The following is an 18,786-nucleotide window of genomic DNA, read 5'->3' on the forward strand; positions in this document are numbered from 1 at the left end:
AAGCCTGCCCCTAACTGGACTTGCCATTTTGCCCAGGTTATGAGGCTAGGTGTTTGGACACAAGCAGTATGCTGCCAGCATCTGTCAGACTCTGTGAGACTCCCCACCCTTGCTTCCATTAGGAGGACAAAGGACAAAGAGGCTGTCTGACTGTCTTATCTGTCATCAGAGCATATACCGCAGGGAGAGCCCCACTCACCACAACGAGGAGCCTAAAGAGCAGTCACTTGAGTCAGGAGCCCCTCCTGCTCCATGTTCTTCAAACCTGAGCCAGCCAGGCTCTACTCCCCCTCTCCCCCCACTTGAGAATGAGGTACCACACCAGGTGAAGAGGGACATGGAACACTTTTTAATGTCAAGTCAGAGACAACCCCCCCTCCCCTAACCCCCAATCCCACTTTCCCTCGTCACATCCAGGACCCCTCCCCGAGGCCTCTCTTGTCCCCAGACTTCAGGGGAGGAAAAAAGATGATCTAAAAACTGCATCTTCTTCTCTTTCATACGCACACACACAAAGGTGGGAAATTAAATAAAATAAACCAAGAGGATTCAATTCTCCAGTGGTCACAAAGGCATCAGAGATTCCCATAAGGGCTAAAGCGAGTGGTTACTGACTGTTTAGTTGGTTCAGTTGCTCGTTTGTTCGTGATGGAGATGTGAGGCGCCTGAGACGGCCTCTGAGAGCCACGCCTGGAAAAGATGTTGCGCCTGGTGATAGTGTATTTTTTCTCTTTTCTCTTTTGATAAATGTCTCTGACATGTGAATAACCCAAGAAAATAAAAAGGCAGGAGCTGATTACACAATTACCAGTAAACTCTATCATCTTTTAGAAGATCAACACACAGCTAACGCCATATACAGCATGCAGTAATGTCTGAGAAAGGACCCTGCAGAGAAAGAAAATGGCTAGGACTCTAACAAAAAAAATATATGTATATATATATACTGTATAATATATGTCATCAAAGGAAGCATAGCCAACAAACGCAAGATAGAGTGCAATCACCCTTCCGTTTCTAAACAGCATGGAGAAGCATAGTACTGTCTGCATTAAATGCCAGAATAAGGAGAAATCTGTAGCGCTGGTGGAGACATTGGTTAAATCATATATGTTTTTTTGGTGGATTTGCCAAATCCTCACCAGGTGGTTAATGCCTGGTGTGTGGTCCACCAGTTGTAAACCTAGTTAAGAAGTGCACTATCTATTTTTAATCCTTAACAAACATACTTCTCTTCACCCCTTTCATCTGTGTGTTTTTTGTTTTGTCTTGTTTTTTTCCACTAAGTTCTAGACTCATATCAGAAAATATAATTAATAAAATTAATAATGGATCAGAATCCCTTATTATTCATGATGTCCATGTAGTAAAACAAAAAAAAAGTTTAACAATATCTGTTGTGACTGTTGATTGCGGGATTTTTGTAGCTGTCAGGCTGTCTTGTTTAGTTTCCTTTTTATTTATTTATTTTTAAATTTCATTTCATATCACACACAACAGTGGCACAGTCTACGAAAGGGCCCTGGGGGCACGTCGGGGCTGCACGCCTCACTCTGTGTTCGTCTCTAGCGACTGATTGAATTTGGGATGGCCGACTCCAGAATTTTCCTTGGCAGGGGCACGTTAGTGGGCAGAGTGGCTGAGCCCTGGACTACCATGGAAACAGAGGTCACTCGATGCAGCTTGCGGGTGGGTCCAAAGCCGGGTGTGCGCTCCTCCCATTCAGGGAAAGAAAGAAGCTCAGCTGCACCTACACATCTGCAAAGCCTGCAAGGCGATTCTCAATTTCCTTCTGAAACGTGTGCTTGCCCAAAGTGCTCTTTGCTCCCCTCCCTCGAATTTTTGTCCCAATAGGATCTGTTTCTCTGGATTTCATGTGATCACATCTGATTTAGAAATGGGGTTGCTCTTGCTGTTGTCGGAGTTGCCGTGCTGTGGTGTTGGTGGTTGCCGTGGCGGCAGCTTTTCCCCGGAGGGGGGAGTGGCACTCACATCAAAATTTGAGGAGTAGGAAGACCAGGAGAGGTAGCAGCCAAATGCAGCCTGCCCTCCTCGACGTCCCATTGTTCACTTCGCTGACTGCACCTGGGCCTGTGGAGAGAACACACTCATCGTGAGGAGCTAGTATAAGAAGGAACGGCCAGCCATCACCTGGTTTGTTGTCCTTAGGCCTCGTGTCTGATAAGGCATCTCTCTAACTGGGAGCATTTGTTGTTCCCAATCTGTAGGGGGCTGCATTATAAATAAATCTTCTATAGCTTTCATCTCCCAGATGCGCATGGTGTAATGGGGAGCCTTCCCTGGCAAGGAGAGAAGACGAAGCTCAGGTTAAAGTGTGATGGTGGCCACCACTGCTTTACTGTGTAATCTGCTAAGGCTGTGGCTCAAGATCAAGTTCAAGAAGAAAGGGCCTATTTATTAACATCCTGCACAGAACTTCAATCAAGTAAGACCTTGCATCATTTGCATCATCAGCCAACCCCTTCTAAGCACTCCTTGCTTTAAACGTGCACATAACCCTTCAGCTGCTCCACCTGTTGCTCAGGAAAGGACCTGTTGGACTCCATAGTCTGCCTCCCTGCTCCTGCTGCGAGGGGCTCAGGGTCCTTTTGTCAGTGGTTGCGTCTCTGGGCAGAGCACTGGGTTTCTGCCCAGAGCACTTGGCCTCTTCCCTGTCTGGTCTTACTAACAGCAAACCCAGCTCAAGCATCACCTGCCTGAAAAGCCAAACCCAGCTAACACGAGGTGGAGGGAGGCACAAGCAAAGAAACAGGTGGCCTTTCACTGTGCCCATGGAAGTAAGGGAAAGTGTAAGTAGAAACGCGGTTGTAGAGCCTGCCATGGAGTAAGTCTGAGAATGGAGATGGAAGGTGCATTGCCCTTGGAGGCACATGCCAGCCTGCCCTGCTAACATATACTCTTTGAAATGAAGCCAAATGTGGGAGGCAAGAAAACAGTGGGGTAATAAAATTCCCCAGTAGCTTCCCCATCATTGTAACGCATAAGATTTCTGGCTACCTCAGCCTGGTGGCCAGAACACCCACAACCAATGGAGCTATGATTCATGAACAGTACACACAGGTTTTGAGACCCCGATGAATTAGGTACCCAAGAAAGCCAGGCACCTTCTGAGACTGGAATTGCCCTGGCATGCTCTGCTGCAATGAATTTAATGGATGTATGGCTGGTGTCCTCACTAAGTCCATGTCCTCACCGGGGTTGAAGGAACAAAGCCAGGTGCGACTGCCTGGACTTGGATGCCGAACATCAGACCAGGATTCTTGATTCCTTATGAGACTATTCCATCAAGTCCTGAAACTCCTGACTCAAGAACACTGCCCATGGGATTGTATTCCCTAGACCTTCGGGAGAAATTTGATTATGGGGTAGCGGCTAAGTCGTCATGAGTTTGAGATGCAGCACATCCTCCAACCTGTGTCCTGTTGTCTGGGACATGATACTCCCAAGGCCAGATTTCCTGCCAGTGCCTTTCCTCAAGAGAAGCACTGGGGGGCCTATTCCACTTTCCACCCGGCAGGGAGAACTTCCCTCTGTAGGGTCCTCACTCTGTTATCCACATAGCCTTCTCTGGAATCCCAGGAGAGAAGCCCCTCCCTGCTGCCTTCTAGGGGATAGGTTATGCTTCTGTCCTGTGAGGAAGCCCTTTTGTTCTTGGCCACTCCAAGATCCCTCACAGTAAGACTCTTGTCTGTGCCTGATGCTGATTCAGAGACATGGTTTGTGTCTAAGTCCCCAGGACCAGCAGGCCTTCGTGGGAGCTGGGTTCCCTGTGCTAGCAGGGCAGAGGCAGGGGCTGGACTCCACCTCCCATGGGCACGTGGCACAATGAATTGGAAGGTGCTCTGCATGCTGGCACGCGGCACTCCTGGCCAGACATGCATCTGTGGACACATGGCTCTTTTTCTCTTTCATCTCTTTGTTCTGCTCAACATGCACATACAGCTTCAAAATGTACGCTCTGTTCATCCCAGCACACTCCCTCCCTCTCCCTGCCCCCTGGCCATGGCTAAGAAGAGGCTCTGTGGTAAAAGAGAAGGGGAACAAAGGATAGTCCTCAGCATTTCTATGCCCTCCTTCAGGGGACCACTAGTGGGATTCTTCAGGGAGGATGCCACAGGCCAGGCATACAGCTGCACACGGTCCTGGTTCTGTTACCACCTAAGAAAAGTCAAGACGATTTTGCATAAAATGGGCATGGAGCAAGAATATAGAGGGTGCTGGAAACCCCAGGTAGAGGCATTCAAATTCTTTTAAAAGCAATACTTTAAAAGAAACAAAGCATATCCACTAGGGAAAAAGTACAGGCCAGGGACTCTGCAGTGACACAGAGGAGGCTGCTGTGAGTGGCAACTGGCCCCACCCAGGACAGCTCCCCTGGCAGGGGTGCTCTACAGCTCTGTGTTCAGATTCATGGTCGAGCTCCGAAGAGTTCCTTTGTGGCTCTGCTGCCTGCTGGGCATCACCACACAGAGCTGTGGATAGGGGTCTTGACCTGTAGGGTCAGAAAACTCTTTTGATAGAAGGAAGGGAAAGGTTATTGAGTGCCTCAAAGCCTCCTCTGGTGTGTTGTTACTCTGGACAAGTTCCCAGGGCCTCTCTGGTGCTCCTGTCTCCTGTCCCAGATCCATGGGGGGTTCACCCACTGTGGGGGGCCACATCCAGCCTGCCCACACCCCTCCCTCCATACATTCTCTCCCCTCACCCCAACCCATCCTTCTCTCCAGCACATCCAGGAAGCCTGAGCCGCACAGAGCTGGACAGAAGAGGGAAGCAGAGGCAGGGCTTCTCCACATGTCTTCCCAAAGAAGAGCACCCAAGCAGCTCTCCTTTCAACTTCCATGGAAGTTTACACATCAGGCCTTGACCTCTCAGGTTCATTCTTTATGATGATTCCAGGGTGATGATTTAACATTCCCAAATCAATCACGCTACAATTCTATTAGATCCCTACGGGCTTCACAAAAACTCCCAACTGCTTGGTAGAGCACTCCACATTTCATAATCTGCTTGCTTTTCTGCCTCTTTAGTGGTTTTTTCTGCCATGTGTTTCTCCCTGCTCCCAACTCCATGCTGCACAAGCTGTCACTTGCACATACACATGCATGCACACACAAGTGTGTAACCTTCAACCATATTCCCATTCTTAAGATTTATTTATTTATTTTTAGAGAGGAGGGAGAGAGGGAGAGAAACATCAATGTGAGAGAAACATCCACTGGTTGCCTTTCGTGCATGCCCCAATCAGGGATGGAACCTGCAACCCAGGCATGTGCCCTGACCGGGAATCAAAACCGTGACCTTTCACTACACATGACAACACCCACCTGGGCACACTGGTCAGGGCCAACCGTCTTCCTTTTCCTTCTCATACACACACTTTCTGCCCTCTCCCTCAACTCTCCCACACCCTTTTCCAGTCACGTCCTCCAGGCAGCGTTCCTTGACTCGTTGTGTTTTGTTGCCACAGCACCACATGCATCTCACTGTTAAAATGCCTACTAGTCTGTGTTATAATGCTCTTTACTCACCTAACTTCTGTGTTTCCTCCTCTGTGTTACAAGCTCCCTAAGGGCAGTCTATGTCTAACTGGGCCCATGGCAGGTAAAAACTCAACACTTGTTGGAGGGACAAAGTGCCAGAACATTGTGCTACATGTAGACAACCTGTATTCAATCTGTGTTTCTTTTTCCTTAAGATTTTACTTGGAGAAGTAAAGAAAAACCTACAACAAAACATAAATTCTTTTCCTACCTTGCCTTTTGTTTTACCTCAATTTTCTCTTTTCTCTTCCAAATACCCTCCCCCTCTTTTCTTTTCTTTCTTTTTTTTTCTGTTTGAAAATTCCCACTTGCTTTAAGGTGAATGATCCACAGGTACACATTCTTCTTCGTTATGCATGGTGCAAACCCAACCCAACCCAAACGCTTACTTCCTTTTGCCATTGCTTCAAAGTAAGAATTTGTTGTCCCCTCTTTTCCAATGAAAGTCACTGCAAATTCCTGTGGTTGAGGCAAGGTATACATAGGAGTAAAACCCTATGGATTAGGATATCAGGCAGAGTGCTCACAGTTAGAAAGTTCTTCCAACCACTTAAAGAACACTCAGGTACTAGGTTAGGACAATTATCTGTACTCCGCTATGTGGGAACTTAACCGCAATGTTTAGGTGATTTTCCCAAGGTCCCTTGACTTCTGTCTCCAAACAATTGTCCTTTCCACTACCTCACAGCGTCTGCTTTGGGTGACTCATTCACCTGCAGGAAGTGTGAGTGGGAAGAGACTGAGGACTGGGCCGGCCCCACCTGGACACTGGTTAGGTGGGTACCACACTGGCTGTCCCCTGTTGACCAGCACATGGAAGAAGCCACGGCATGAGGACCTTTCTTCCAGCATGTGTGGATCACAGCCTCCCGGAGCAAGGCCCTCCCAGAGCCTGTGCTGGACAGAGTGACTGCTCAGCCCATCTCTACCTCGTGACATGGGCCACACAGATGAGGCCTCTGCTCTTCATCTAGTCACCCCTCCACGTTGGATGCCTTTACTGCCTCTGTCTCCTTAGAGAACTGAAGAGGCCTGAAGACACTCACTATCAGGACAATGAGGGTCCCAGAGAGCTGTGATGAGTGTCCATCATTCATCGGAAACATCTGGCAAGAATGAAAGCCTCTTATAACCTCATTTTATTCGTGCCCAAGTGATTCACATGAGAAACTCCCCCTTCATTCTACTTTCCTCTCCCTCCAACCACTGCCCTTCCAGCTGAGAGAGAGAGAGAGAGAGAGAGAGAGAGAGAGAGAGAGAGAGAGAGAGAGAGAGGGAGAATGGGTTAAGGGAAGGGCAGCATGCAAGGTCTAAGAAGATCGTTGCATTAGAGCATCCATATGTGAGGAAAGAGGCAGGCCTGGTACAGAGGCACCCAGACATGGAGCTATTCTGGGCACTGACAGGTGCTCATTAGTGTTGCCAGCAGAGAAGTTAGATTTCTGAAAGTGGAAGCTACCCAGGGAGAATGGATTGTCCTTGGGGGCGGGTTAATCTAAACTGACAGTGAGACAGCCCAAGGGCAGGGTTGGGGGCCCACTGGGCTGCCTTCTGGGGTTAGCTCAGAAGAGAAGGCACTTTGCAAGCAGGCAGAGAGTTTTGCATACCCCGTCTTCACCATGGCATAGCTGCCTGAGAAATAAATATACCGACCTTTCCAAGGGGTCAGGGCTGTAGATTTCACTTCTAAAAGAAATGGAAAACAAGCCTCGGTTAAGGGAGAAAGCAGTCGGAGGCCTTGCTTTGCCCTCAGACAGTTTGGGGAGCGAGCCAGGACCCCCAGCCCTCTTGCACTTGTCTCTTCCTGCCCCGAACATAGCCCAGCCCTCACACATCCCAAAGAGTCAGCTGCTATGTGGGCGAGTTGGGGAAAGATATAGTTGGTGTTCAGGTTAAGTTGCTGACCCAAAGTGAGCCAACACATCCACCTTGTCCCGGTGGGGGACTTGGGTGTACCTTCAAGCCTGAGGCCCTAGGCCAATAAATACTTGTTTGTAGAACAACTGTCTTTCTTTGGTCCCCCACAATCCCCTAGTTATTTGAAGTCTGCAGGCTTTAACTATGAAATTGGCTCACGCAGAGGATTTTACTGTAGTAACTGGAACATAGACGCTCATGCGATGTTTGAGGCGTAGAGTGCAACTGGTGTTCATGTAGGCATCTCCCAAACACTGCTGAGCTAGGTTACTGGTGCCAGCAGAGCTCACACCTCAGCCACCTGACTTCTCTTGATAGCCAGGCTCTGCTGAACTGATGCAGGGGCCTTCCTCCCTCTGGGCCAGCCTGAGGCTGTGAGACCTGCATCTGTGCTGTTACACTTGGACTTGCTGGGACCCACCCATGGAAATACTGGGACTCCAGTTCTTCTCTGCTGATGAGACTACAAAAGATGCCCGTTTCCTCAACTTCAAGCTCTCAGAACAATCCACAGAACCTTTACTGATGAAAGCGTGTCTTGACTGGCCTGGAGTGGTGATAATACAATTGTTTACTTTCCTTTTTAGCTAGAGGCCTCTGCAGTTTGTTTACTTTGGAGAAGAAGAGGATAAAAAATCCTTTCACAGAGTATCTGTGTATCAGATCACCACAATGCACACTTTAAATGTCTTCCAATTTGTCATTTGTACCTTAGCAAAGCTGGGAAAAATGAGAAAATGACTTAAAATCTCTTGCATTGAAGTGATACCATTCTTTGTGCAAAGATCTTCCCATGTGGAAGGAAAGGCAACTTAGGTATAACTTGACCTAAACTCAACTAAAACATTTGACCAGAATCAAAGTACATACTTCTCCATTCAAGTTTTCGATTTACTCTTTGAAGGTACGTAACATATGATATCCCTCTTGGTCTAAGTGGGCATTAGCAAACCTGAGAAGCTACTTGAAGGAGCGATCTATGACCAAAGATCAAAGGGGTGATTCAGAGGAGATCTTACGTAGGTTCAGGGTGGCAGAGAAGCAGCAGAAGTGCTGGTACCTTGTGGTCTGTGTGTTGGGCAAGGGTAGTCCTGGAGTGATTGCTGGGCTGTGGAAGGCAGCCCAGGAATCAAGGAGGGGTTATTCTCATGAATTGTCTCATTCAGATACCGCTGACTTGAATCCCTCTGTACTCAGACGGAGGGTAATTGGAAGGAGGGAGGGCAGGCTGAAGAGAGCCTCTTCGAGGGATAAAGCAGCCATAAACCCTTCACTCCAGACCATAAGCAGAGCAAGTGTGGGGTCCGTAGAGTGACAGGTGCTGCTTTAGATTCTGCTGGAGGAAGGCCATATGGAAGAATTCTATCTGGTAATCCGGCTTGTTGGAACTAGATAAAAGAGCAATAAATTAAGACACAAGTTTCTGATTGTTCTAGATATCAGAAGTGACTTCCTATCAGGTAAATTAAAACCTGAAAACAACTTCAGCTTAATTGTTCTCCTCCAGCCACTTGTTCCCTTCTGAATCTCTAGCACATGCTCCTTGAAAGAAGGTCGGCACTCTTTAGCACCTGCCCACACAGGCAAAGGATGACTGGACACTCATCCTTGACCTGAGCTGGGACTTACCCTTAGGCTTCTCCATTTAGGGATGTTTGAACTCTTCTAGTGAACTAGAAAGTGTTCCTGCCCTGGCTATTAGCTCACCAATGAGGGAGGAATGCAGGCAAGATATTCTTTGTATTAACTTGAAACCCCTCCTGGTACATTTTTACCCATTCCCTTTGACTCAGTACCAAGAAGAGATGCAGAAATGCTAGCACTGAAATGCTTGATGCACTGCCACTGCTGGGTCCAGCTTCCAGAGGGTAAGTCTTGCTCGGGCTTCCAAAGTGAGTATTAGCCATAAACTCAAGTCTTCGAGTTAACCCTTGGCTATCAAGAAAACAAATAGTCCCTAAAAATCCAAGCCTGTGTTTTCCTCACCAAGAGCTTAACCATAATTTGTGGTATTTCTCTTGGTATATTAATGATAAGCCAGGAAAAATAGGAATAAAAGATTCAAAAGAAAGAAAAAATAGATAAAAGAAAAATAAAAAGGACCCCCTCCCCCCAGTCCTCAAGCCAGTGTCTCTGGTCAGTCATGAAGTGCTCTTTTTGGCCCCAAAGCCTATGTTCACAGCTGAAACCAGGTGCCTCTGTGTGAGCACAGGGTCGCCGTCTGATCCCAGCAGGCAGAGGGGGGCTGGTTTCATATCAGGATGAATATACAAGGGAGCACACCCAAAACCTGGCGTTTATTTATGAAAAATTGTGTATGTATTCTCGCATGTTTAAATGTCAGTCACCTTCAAAGTACTCTCCATTGGATGCAATACACCTATCGAGACTTTTTTCCCACGGCTCAAAACAGTTTTTGAACTTTTCGATTTTGATGCCTTTTAAGTGTTCTGCTGTTTTTTGTTTCACCTCCTCCACATGGGCAAAATGTTTCCCTTTTAGGACCTTTTACATCCAGGAAAATGAAAAAAAAAAGTCACTTGGGCAAAGATCGGGTGAACAGGGTGGGTGGGGCACGGTGTGTGTGTGTGGGGGGGGGGTGCGGTCCTGCCATTTTTGGTCAAAACTGCTGAACACTCAGTGAGGTCTGGGCAGGTGTGCTTATCAGTCACCCATCATGAAATGGGCAAATGTATTGAGAGAGTCTTCAAAACAAAAAATTTCACTGAAGCCAAACACAGCCTCTCGCAACACCACCAGCTGGTATACTAATGCAGAAGGGTTCCTATAACACTCACTTAGCAGGGGAAGCCTGCACTACAAGGGGTCCGCCCTCCCAAAGGAACTGTTGGTTTTGGTGGCAGGGGTTGCTTCTCATATAAACCTTTCAAAAATGCTAAGAACCTTTTTTTTGCCCTTTCTGGTATTTAGACACACATGCTATAGAAATGCTAACTGCTGGGTGGCTGGGCCTAATTAACTGTCTTTAATCTGCTGCAGGGAAGAACCAATCATCTTTCTACTGCAATGTTTTCTCTCCTTCTGATACAGTTTACTTTAGTTTCCATTCTTTAATAAGTTGGTTTGATGGGCACTGTGAGGTTCACGAGCATTAATCAGCCAACCTTTCCCAGCCCACTGATAGCATCCAGTCTGACTTAATGCCTAGGAGATGAAAGACAAAGGACAGTGGATAAGAAACAAGCAGCCACCTAGCAGCTGAGTTTGCAGTGTGGGTCCGGCTCTTGCCTGGGAGGGAATCCGGTGAAGGATGGTGGCGCATCTCTGAGCCTGTATTTCTCAGGGCGGGAGTCCTGTGACACCAAATATTAATACGGGAGGGTGACACATAATCTGTTGTGTTTGCAAAAGGGGAGCAGAGAAATATTTCAAAGGTGGCAGAAAATGCTGAGGAGGAATGACTTTTTTTAATAAGAATCTTTCTAGTCTGTCCAGATATGGCATGGCAATATAGCTCGGAACTTCTCTTAAATTTAGCCAAGTGCTCCCTGTCCATGGAAATCCATGCTCTTCTATAAAGCTCCCTCGGTATTTCTGAGATGAAATGAGCATAACTAAGGAGTATTCTCTGAGGAAATAGGTAGTTCTCTATTCTAGAAAAGGAAGAAGAAGAAGCAAAAAAAGAACAGATGAGGAAAATGCCCAAGATGCAAGGGCTATTTTCTCTAAAATGTCTTTTAGTTGTTCAAAAGTGCCCAACAGCTGTCCTGAAAACCACACTCGGGCACACACTGGAGTGCTCCTGGTGCCTACAAGCCGCGGCTGCTGGCCCTGCCCCATTGCTTTGCCTTCATTGAGAAGAATGAGGGGTGAGAGCATGCTGAACGGGGACTGGAGACCAGCATCGAGATCCTTTCACCCAAGTTCACAGTTGAGGGCAGAGCATCATGAGGCAGGGCAGCTCTGTCTCTGCAGGTGGAGCCTGATAAGGAGGCCTCCTGCTCCCGGTCCCCTGCTCAGCAGCCATGCTGTGGTTCGTTTGTTTCTGATTGGCTTTGTTCTCGTCCTTAGTGTGGGACAAGGCTCCCTCCATCAGTTCAGCACACCTTCAGTTAGACACCTGCTCCTTGGCAACCACGACCGTGCTAAACGCTCCTATTCCTGCTGAGGCTGAAGAACTCAGTGATCAGAATGAGCTTAGTCACTTCTAAAGGCTCGTCTTGGGGCAGTGCCGCCTTTGCTCCAGTCTCCCACACTTCCCTTCTCCAGCTCGCATTAGGTGCTGTTCTGATACTCTGTTTTAGATCTGTGACTATGCCTCACACAGAGGTTCAACACACTCAAGTTGAATCATAAACTGAACCTGAATGTTTCCACTGAGTTCATGTTCTCCTTCTATCTCATCGTTTCATTTTCCTGTTCGTGGTTCATCACCGAGACACTCGACATCACTAAGGTAAATAATGCAGCCCTGAATTTTTTCATGATAAAAGTATTTTTCTTCATCTGTTCAACAGCTTCCTAAATAATTCATTTCCTTCCATCTCTTCCCCCACCTCCCAAGTCGAATGCCATCCTCCAGCGATGGCACAGCTGGATGTGAATGGATGGATAGGATGGTGCAGGGTGAGGGGGGATGAGAAAGGTCAGGGGGTTGGGGTGCAGGGTGAGAAAAGCCATTCCCCTCCTTGTCTGCACAGCTGCCTTCCTGCCAGGGTAGCTTATGGTGGGCACTCTCCTCAGGAGGAGGAAAGCAGCACAGGCAGCATGCATCATGTGCCACTCAGGTGGGCCCGCTTCTGTCCACGAGCTCAGTCCCAGTCCCAGTGAATTACTCACGCTGGGCTAGTGGGCCTGGAGAGACTCTGAAGGGCTGTGCAGAGAGAGGCAAGGGGTGCAGGACTCTCACACGGACAAGGGTTGTAAGTAGAGGAAGATGTAAGAGGTCTGGAGCAAAGGGCTTGAGAAATGAGTTAATGAACCCCTGTGTCGTTACGCTGAGAGAACTCCTTGTCTTTCAGCTTGCACCTGGAGACTGGACTTCAATAACTCAAAATGCACCAAGCCATTTCAAAGCCTTTTTACTATGCACCATCAGTTGAATGTTGGAACAACTCTGAGGTAGATAAGGCAGATCAATTCCATTTTGTAGAAGAGAAAAGTGAGCCTAAATAACATTTGGTGACTTGTCCCAGAGCACAGAACTAGGACTCAGTGGCATCCCACCCCTGGCAATAACTTACTGGCCAGCAGGCACAATGTACCACACCTCCCCTCCTCCCTTGGAGAACTTTCCTATAAACCAGCTGATGCATTTTAGGGAATCTTTGAACCTTCAGGTACCCAGTGTTTGCTTCTTTTCTGAGTGGCCATCAACAGGACTCTTGCTATGAAAATTGCTCAGTGGGTTTGAGCTCTTTTCCTATTGGTTCAGACTCTTTCTCTCAATCTTTTGGGCTTTTCGATGTTAATAATGTTTCTTTTCTTCCCCCACCCAGCCCTTCTGGAGAAGTGTGGACAAGGTTGAGCAGAGAAAAGGGAGGTATCTTTGGAGTTTCACCAGCTCCCAGTAACCACCTTAGCTTCCCCTGCCATCCTTAAGCAACTTTACAGGCAGGTAATGAACACAGGGGCAGGGAAAAGGGGTGGGGACAAGAGGGGCTGCGAGGGAAAGGGGAGGGGAGAAACCATAAAGCAAGGGGGATACTGACCTTGCAACAAAGTTGAGCTTGTAGGCTCATTTAGTTCTAAATCGGGTGAGGGACATACAGGAGAGAAAAATGAAAACAAACACATATATTATATACAGTAGCTATATATTTGTCATATATAGTTTGTATACTGCCTTTCACAAACATTTCTGGAGCAATGGATAAATAAAGGGAGAACAGCAACCAAAGGTGGTAGGACAACATGCAACGTGGGAAACAGAAAAGTGCTTTACGGTCAGACATGATGGTCGTGAAGTGAGGGAGCTGGACCCTTGTAAGTCTTGCAGGGCACACGAATTTACCCTTAGCTTGTGCTGGGTTGGGCATCGATATGGTAACAAACAAAGGATCACAGTTCTTTTTCAGAGGAGATTTCTTTCCCACATCTCCACCCCATTGTTTCACTCTGGAAGACCAAGTCCAGGAGTCTGTGCTCCCAAGGCACCGGGGCAGGAACAAGGCCCCCCAGGAACCTTGTGATTCAGGATTATGGAGGCAGAACTCAAGGCCCCTGCAGTCTCTGCAGTCTTAGAGACTGGTGCTCAGAACCCTATCAGTTCTGGCCAGTGATAGGAAGGGCCTCCCCTGCCACCATGTGGCTTAAGGACCCTCAGGGATACTGGCCAAGATGGGAGTCCCTCAGCACCAGCACTCCTCACTTTCCAACTTTCAGGTCAGGTGGAGAGGGAGTGCAGGTTGAACAAAAGTGGGTGGTGAAAGGATGACAGCTCAGCTGGCTTTTTGCGATGCTATGGAAGAATGAACTTCATGGCAAAGTTTGCATATTCCCATAAAGTCAATGCTGCTTTCCAACCTGCTTGATGCCACTGAGCTGAGGGGGTTTCTCATAATGGAAAATGACACGGGGCCCCCAGTAAGGTAACACTTTCATCACAAGGCCTTCATGATGGGGAGCCTCGGTACTGAGCTCAGGGGCAATGGTGTCTGTCTAGATGAGCCTTGGGCATGGCCATCCTGCACATTTATGGAATTTCACTATTTCCATGGTGCTACGCCCACCATGCAGCATCTTAGTGACGGGCTCCTCAGAAACGGTCTCTCAATGGAGGCTGACATTTTGGCAGCTGTTTGATTAAATCTGGGGCAGGCTACAAACTTTTCTCCCTCTTAGAGGATTTAACAGGTGCAGGCTTGGAGACCTCCTGCATTAAAGGTGCTCCACTTGCCTTTGACCCAGATTGTCTAAACTTGTTTCAACACACACTGTCACTTTTAATGCCATTTTGAAAGAGGACCCTGCACTGTAGAAAGCTGGGAAGTTTGGGACTGTCCCAAGTGCCACACAGGTGAAAGCTGGGAGACCAATGGCAGGGCTGCTGGCAAGGGGGGGGCGGGAGCGGGGGCAGAGGGCCTAGGGCCTCTCATGGGTCTGCTGAAAACAGCAGATGGATGATGCATCCTCCACTGTGTTTCTGGTTGCAAATGCCAGGTATTTCACTTTTAAAGTTGCTTTTTCTTCCTATTCTCATCTTTACAGGGCTTCAGGGGAAGTAGCCAGGCTGTAGTGATGAAGCCTATTGCAAAATCATTTCATCCATACAAATCAGAAGAGCCAGGAGGTCAAAGGTGGAGGCAGCTGTTTAGCAGAAGGGTGACTCCTGGGGGTGGGGAGCAGCACTCCGGAGGGGCGGGTGGGAAAGCCAGGGAGAGCCTCAGATTTGCAAGGCAAGGGAAGGAGGGGCACCTTCTTTTCTAATCTTGGCCCTTCTCTTCATGCAGACAGACACCTGCCAAAAAGCCAAAAAGGCCTGACAAATTCGAGAGGCAATTATGACTATCCCTGTGTGAGAGATGTCAGACCGATCAATCACTCGAATCACAGCTCCGTCCATTCCCAGCACCCAGCTCTGGGACCAACGGCGGCCCTCCCCTTTCCAGCCCTCTTGCTCAAAGCTGGGCTTTATTTTTACATGCCAGGTAAAAGGAAGAGAGAATGTGATTTGGAAGCGGAGCCAGGACAGTGGGCAGCACAGGAGGGCTGTCAGGGGCCAGCAGGACACATGTGTCACAGAGGGGCTGTGGCGGAGCCAGCGGTGAGGTACCCGAAGCTACGGGATCACCTGGGAGTTCTCAGAAAAGAAGGAATTTATGTTTTTGTTCATCATCTGCTAACTTCCTTACCTTTCCCTCCCCACCACATTCAAGAGCTCTTGCTCACATGGGAGGCTGAGGAGTACGGATTTGAAAAATGCTAAGCTAACTGAACTCAGTGAGGTATGGAGGGATTGGCCCCCATGCCAACTAGAAACTGGCCCTGTGGCCCAGAAGGAGAGTCTGCAACTGTGGAGGGCTGGAAGTCCTCTCCAGGGGCCGAGGCTGCAGACTCACACCCAGGTCCCTCACGTGTAGTTGTTCTACCCCCAGAACCAGAGCCCGGGCCTCCAGGGGTGCTGGTTTATTTGCTTCCTTCACTGCATCTGGCACCAATGCCACTGCCAACAGGTGCAGAGTACACAGCAATCTGTCCTGCATGTATGAGCCCTTGAATAAATGGTTGTTCAGTGATCAATGCATGAATGACTATGTGACTTTTCTCAGGATGGTGGGTTGGTTGAACAAATATTTCTTAATCCAGCCAGACAATACCTTTTGATACAAATGGAACATGAGGAAAATTCCCATTTTCTCTGTTTATTCTCCCTCTGAAACTAATATTATTCAGGATCCCAAGGCCCATGATTCTACTTTTATAAATATAATTTCATTTTTCTTAGGTCCCAATGTCCAGAAAAAGTTTCAGAAATGGCATTTGATACTAACTCAGTGAACAGAGTATTGATAGAGTAAATGCTCCTCCCTGGGCTCTTGATGACTAATTATGATCCCCATAGCCCATTTAGGAGATATCATTGAGGAGGAAAAATTAAATGTCATTTCAACATGCAAGTCCTTTTCTCCTGTCTCAGGGTTTTTCCCATTGCAGAATGAAACAAGAACAGCCTTTATATACTTTTTCCCTACTGCCAGTGTCTACTTCTATACCTTCATACCTCTCTCTCTCTGTCTGTCTGTCTCTCTCATCCCCCTCTTTTCCGCTTGTCACTCACCCCTGGCTAACGATTCTTTTCCACCTTCCGTCCTGGGCCTCCCTTCCCCACTCTTCCTCTTCTGCATGACTCTGCCCCTCTGTCATGGCCCAGCGCAGGGCTTGGTCTTACCAAAGAGTGTGATGCTGGCGTTGGTGTGGCCCAGCTTGTTGGAGGCCACGCAAGTGTAGTTCCCGTAGTCATGTTCTGAGACATTGAAGAAGATGAGTTTTGAGAGGAAAGGTCTATTTTCCACTTTAACCCCCTTCTTTCCTTCAACCAGTCTGAGACAAAGAAGAGAGACAAAGCAAAAGGAAAAAAATATGGTTATATTTTTCTCATAGGAAGAAGATAGACTCTGGAATTAATTATTATCTCCTTCTCCCTTTCCAGAGTTATGATCACACTTCCCCCACTCAACTGCACAGTAAGTTTGCACACAATAACACATACCATTTTATTTCTCTATTTTTTAGGTATGTGCCTGGAGATAAGTGTGGAGCTACACGGATATTCACCTCCCTGTGTGGGTATTTCAGATCTCGAAAAGCAGGTGTCTTCAGCCAATATAATGTGCCAGCTGTGTGACATTCAGAAGAGTATTATTCACAGAGTTGGTGCTCAAAAATGTGGACTTAATTGATGTTGATGATGATGATAATGAAAATGGTGATGGTGATGATGATGGCAACCAGGAAATGAGAAATTCAAACTTCAAAGAGAAGACCACCCTGAGGGGTTTGAAGTAAAAATGTTTTTCAAGCACCTGGGTAATAAAATTTTCCCGCAAGAACCTACACATAATACCTTACTTTGGGCTGTGAATAGGAAGCAAGAATCGGGGACCCTTTTTAAATCAGCAGACTCTGAAGAGCTGGAGAGAGGTGATCTGCCCAGGGCGTAGCAGCAACTCAGTCTGGGAGGGCGTATGGATTCCCGAGAACACGGCCCTACATAGCCAGGACAGTCGGCCTGCGCAATCCATTAGTCAGGTCCGATATGCCACAGGCCTCATACTGGAGGTAGGGGCCACGAAAAGAAGTGCCACCAATGGTTAGCAAGGAAAGCAGTGAGATACACGTATCAGAACCACAGACTCCACTACTGGGTGCAGGGAGAGGGTAAGGAGAAAGCTGTCTGCAGGGTTAGTAAGGCTACATCCTCCACTGCACGAGGTCGTTAGCAACAGTTCCTGTTACAACTGCATGCCTACCTAGGAATCAGGAGACCAACCCTCTTTTGGAAAACTCTGGAATGTCCTATTTCAGAGAATGGACTTCAAGCTAACCTTTTCCATTCCCTGAAATAATCAGTTCCTTGCCCAGCTTCTAAGTCTATGTTATGGGAAAAATAAATACAGTGATGGGTACACATCCATCTGCGTGGAAGGTCTTGGGGAATGGGGTCACAAACTTAAGCTGCCTGTTCAGATTGAGCCTGGAGCAGGGTGTGTAGAGAGTAAACAAGGTCAAGGCGGGCACGTAATGGAACAGGCTCTGGGGGCATGAACTGGGGCAAATAGCTGATAGCAGGGTCATCACACCGAGAAAGACAATATTCAAGGCAGAAATAAAGGGAAGCTTAGCGACATCATGACGAGAAAATGCTTTGCAAACCACAAAACACCATTCCATATGATGCACTTCGATGGAGTTAACACCGAGAACTCCTGGGGGGCACAGCCAGGCTTGCGGGGATGGCGGCTGCTCCGCCATCACCGGAAGGCGTGGTCCCCGCAGGACTACAGCGCACTACCCTCCGCAGCCGAACTCACAGCGGCCGTGACTGAAAGAGACGCCCGGCGCTGGCTGCGGGGTTCTCACCCCGCTGTGTCCAGGGAAGTCAGAAGGTTGCTTGGAAGAACTTGACTTGCTTTGCATTATGTAGACTTTCCTCTGGGAGCCTTTCCTTCCAGGTGCAGTGAAGTGGCCCTAGTCCGTGAACTTCATTGAAATGGGAGCACTCTGTGAATGGAATGAGGCGTCCAGTTGTGTGGCCAGAACCCAGTCACATTTCCAGTTTGTTATGTGGACATCGATTCTCTAGGGGGTGCTGTGCAAAGACGGTCTGGCGGTCCACCCATCTACTGGCTCTGAGAGCCCATCCAGCTTATTGATCCTAGTTGCCATCTTGATGCCGTTCCTGGGCTGGGGCACAGGCTTCACACAACACCAAGCTGTGAATTAGATTCCCGCCCTGTAGTGGGGAGAGACACTTAGCCAAGCAGGTTCGTACTTGACAGCTCTGAAATGTCTTGAGCTCAAAAAAAAAAAAAAAGTGCCAGCAGCATTTTGCACCACTTTGCAGCTTCTGCAATGACACACGTTCCTTTTCCCTGTGTGGTCACACATTTCCCATCCCACACTGCTACCAGGCTTCAGTCTCTTAATGAACCTGTCGACTTTTTATTGGCTGGTGTCCTCGTGCACGGGTCATCTTTATTAACTACAGCATTCCATTCTCCCCCTTTGATTGATGTCTCGCACAGTGCCATGCAATGACTAGTGCTGCTCTGTAGTCGCAGAGAGACCTTTGCCCTAACATGTGAGAACACTGCTCTCCACATCAGACAGAGTCTTTTGTCTGGCC

At 48.0% G+C, this 18,786-nt stretch overlaps 1 protein-coding gene across 5 annotated transcripts in view; it reads right to left on the reverse strand.

Annotated features, from left to right (window-relative positions):
* Positions 1 to 392: 392 nt before the first annotated feature.
* The window catches only part of NTM (neurotrimin), a 939,739-nt gene continuing 921,345 nt past the window's right edge, over positions 393 to 18,786 (reverse strand). For 2 of the 5 annotated variants that reach the window (XM_045860340.1, XM_045860344.1), the window contains exons 7-10: positions 16,330 to 16,481; positions 13,151 to 13,186; positions 7,215 to 7,247; positions 393 to 2,091 (exon numbers count right to left, since the gene is read on the reverse strand). In XM_045860340.1, the coding sequence (XP_045716296.1) occupies positions 1,994 to 2,091; positions 7,215 to 7,247; positions 13,151 to 13,186; positions 16,330 to 16,481 (319 nt within the window). In that variant the 3' untranslated portion in view covers positions 393 to 1,993. The remainder of the gene's footprint in view (positions 2,092 to 7,214; positions 7,248 to 13,150; positions 13,187 to 16,329; positions 16,482 to 18,786) is intronic. The other 3 variants (XM_045860342.1, XM_045860341.1, XM_045860343.1) reach the window with 3 other exon arrangements.

This window comes from Phyllostomus hastatus, unplaced genomic scaffold (genome assembly GCF_019186645.2).
Source record: "Phyllostomus hastatus isolate PE091 unplaced genomic scaffold, TTU_PhHast_1.1 phas_scaffold_193, whole genome shotgun sequence".
NCBI lineage: Eukaryota > Metazoa > Chordata > Mammalia > Chiroptera > Phyllostomidae > Phyllostomus > Phyllostomus hastatus.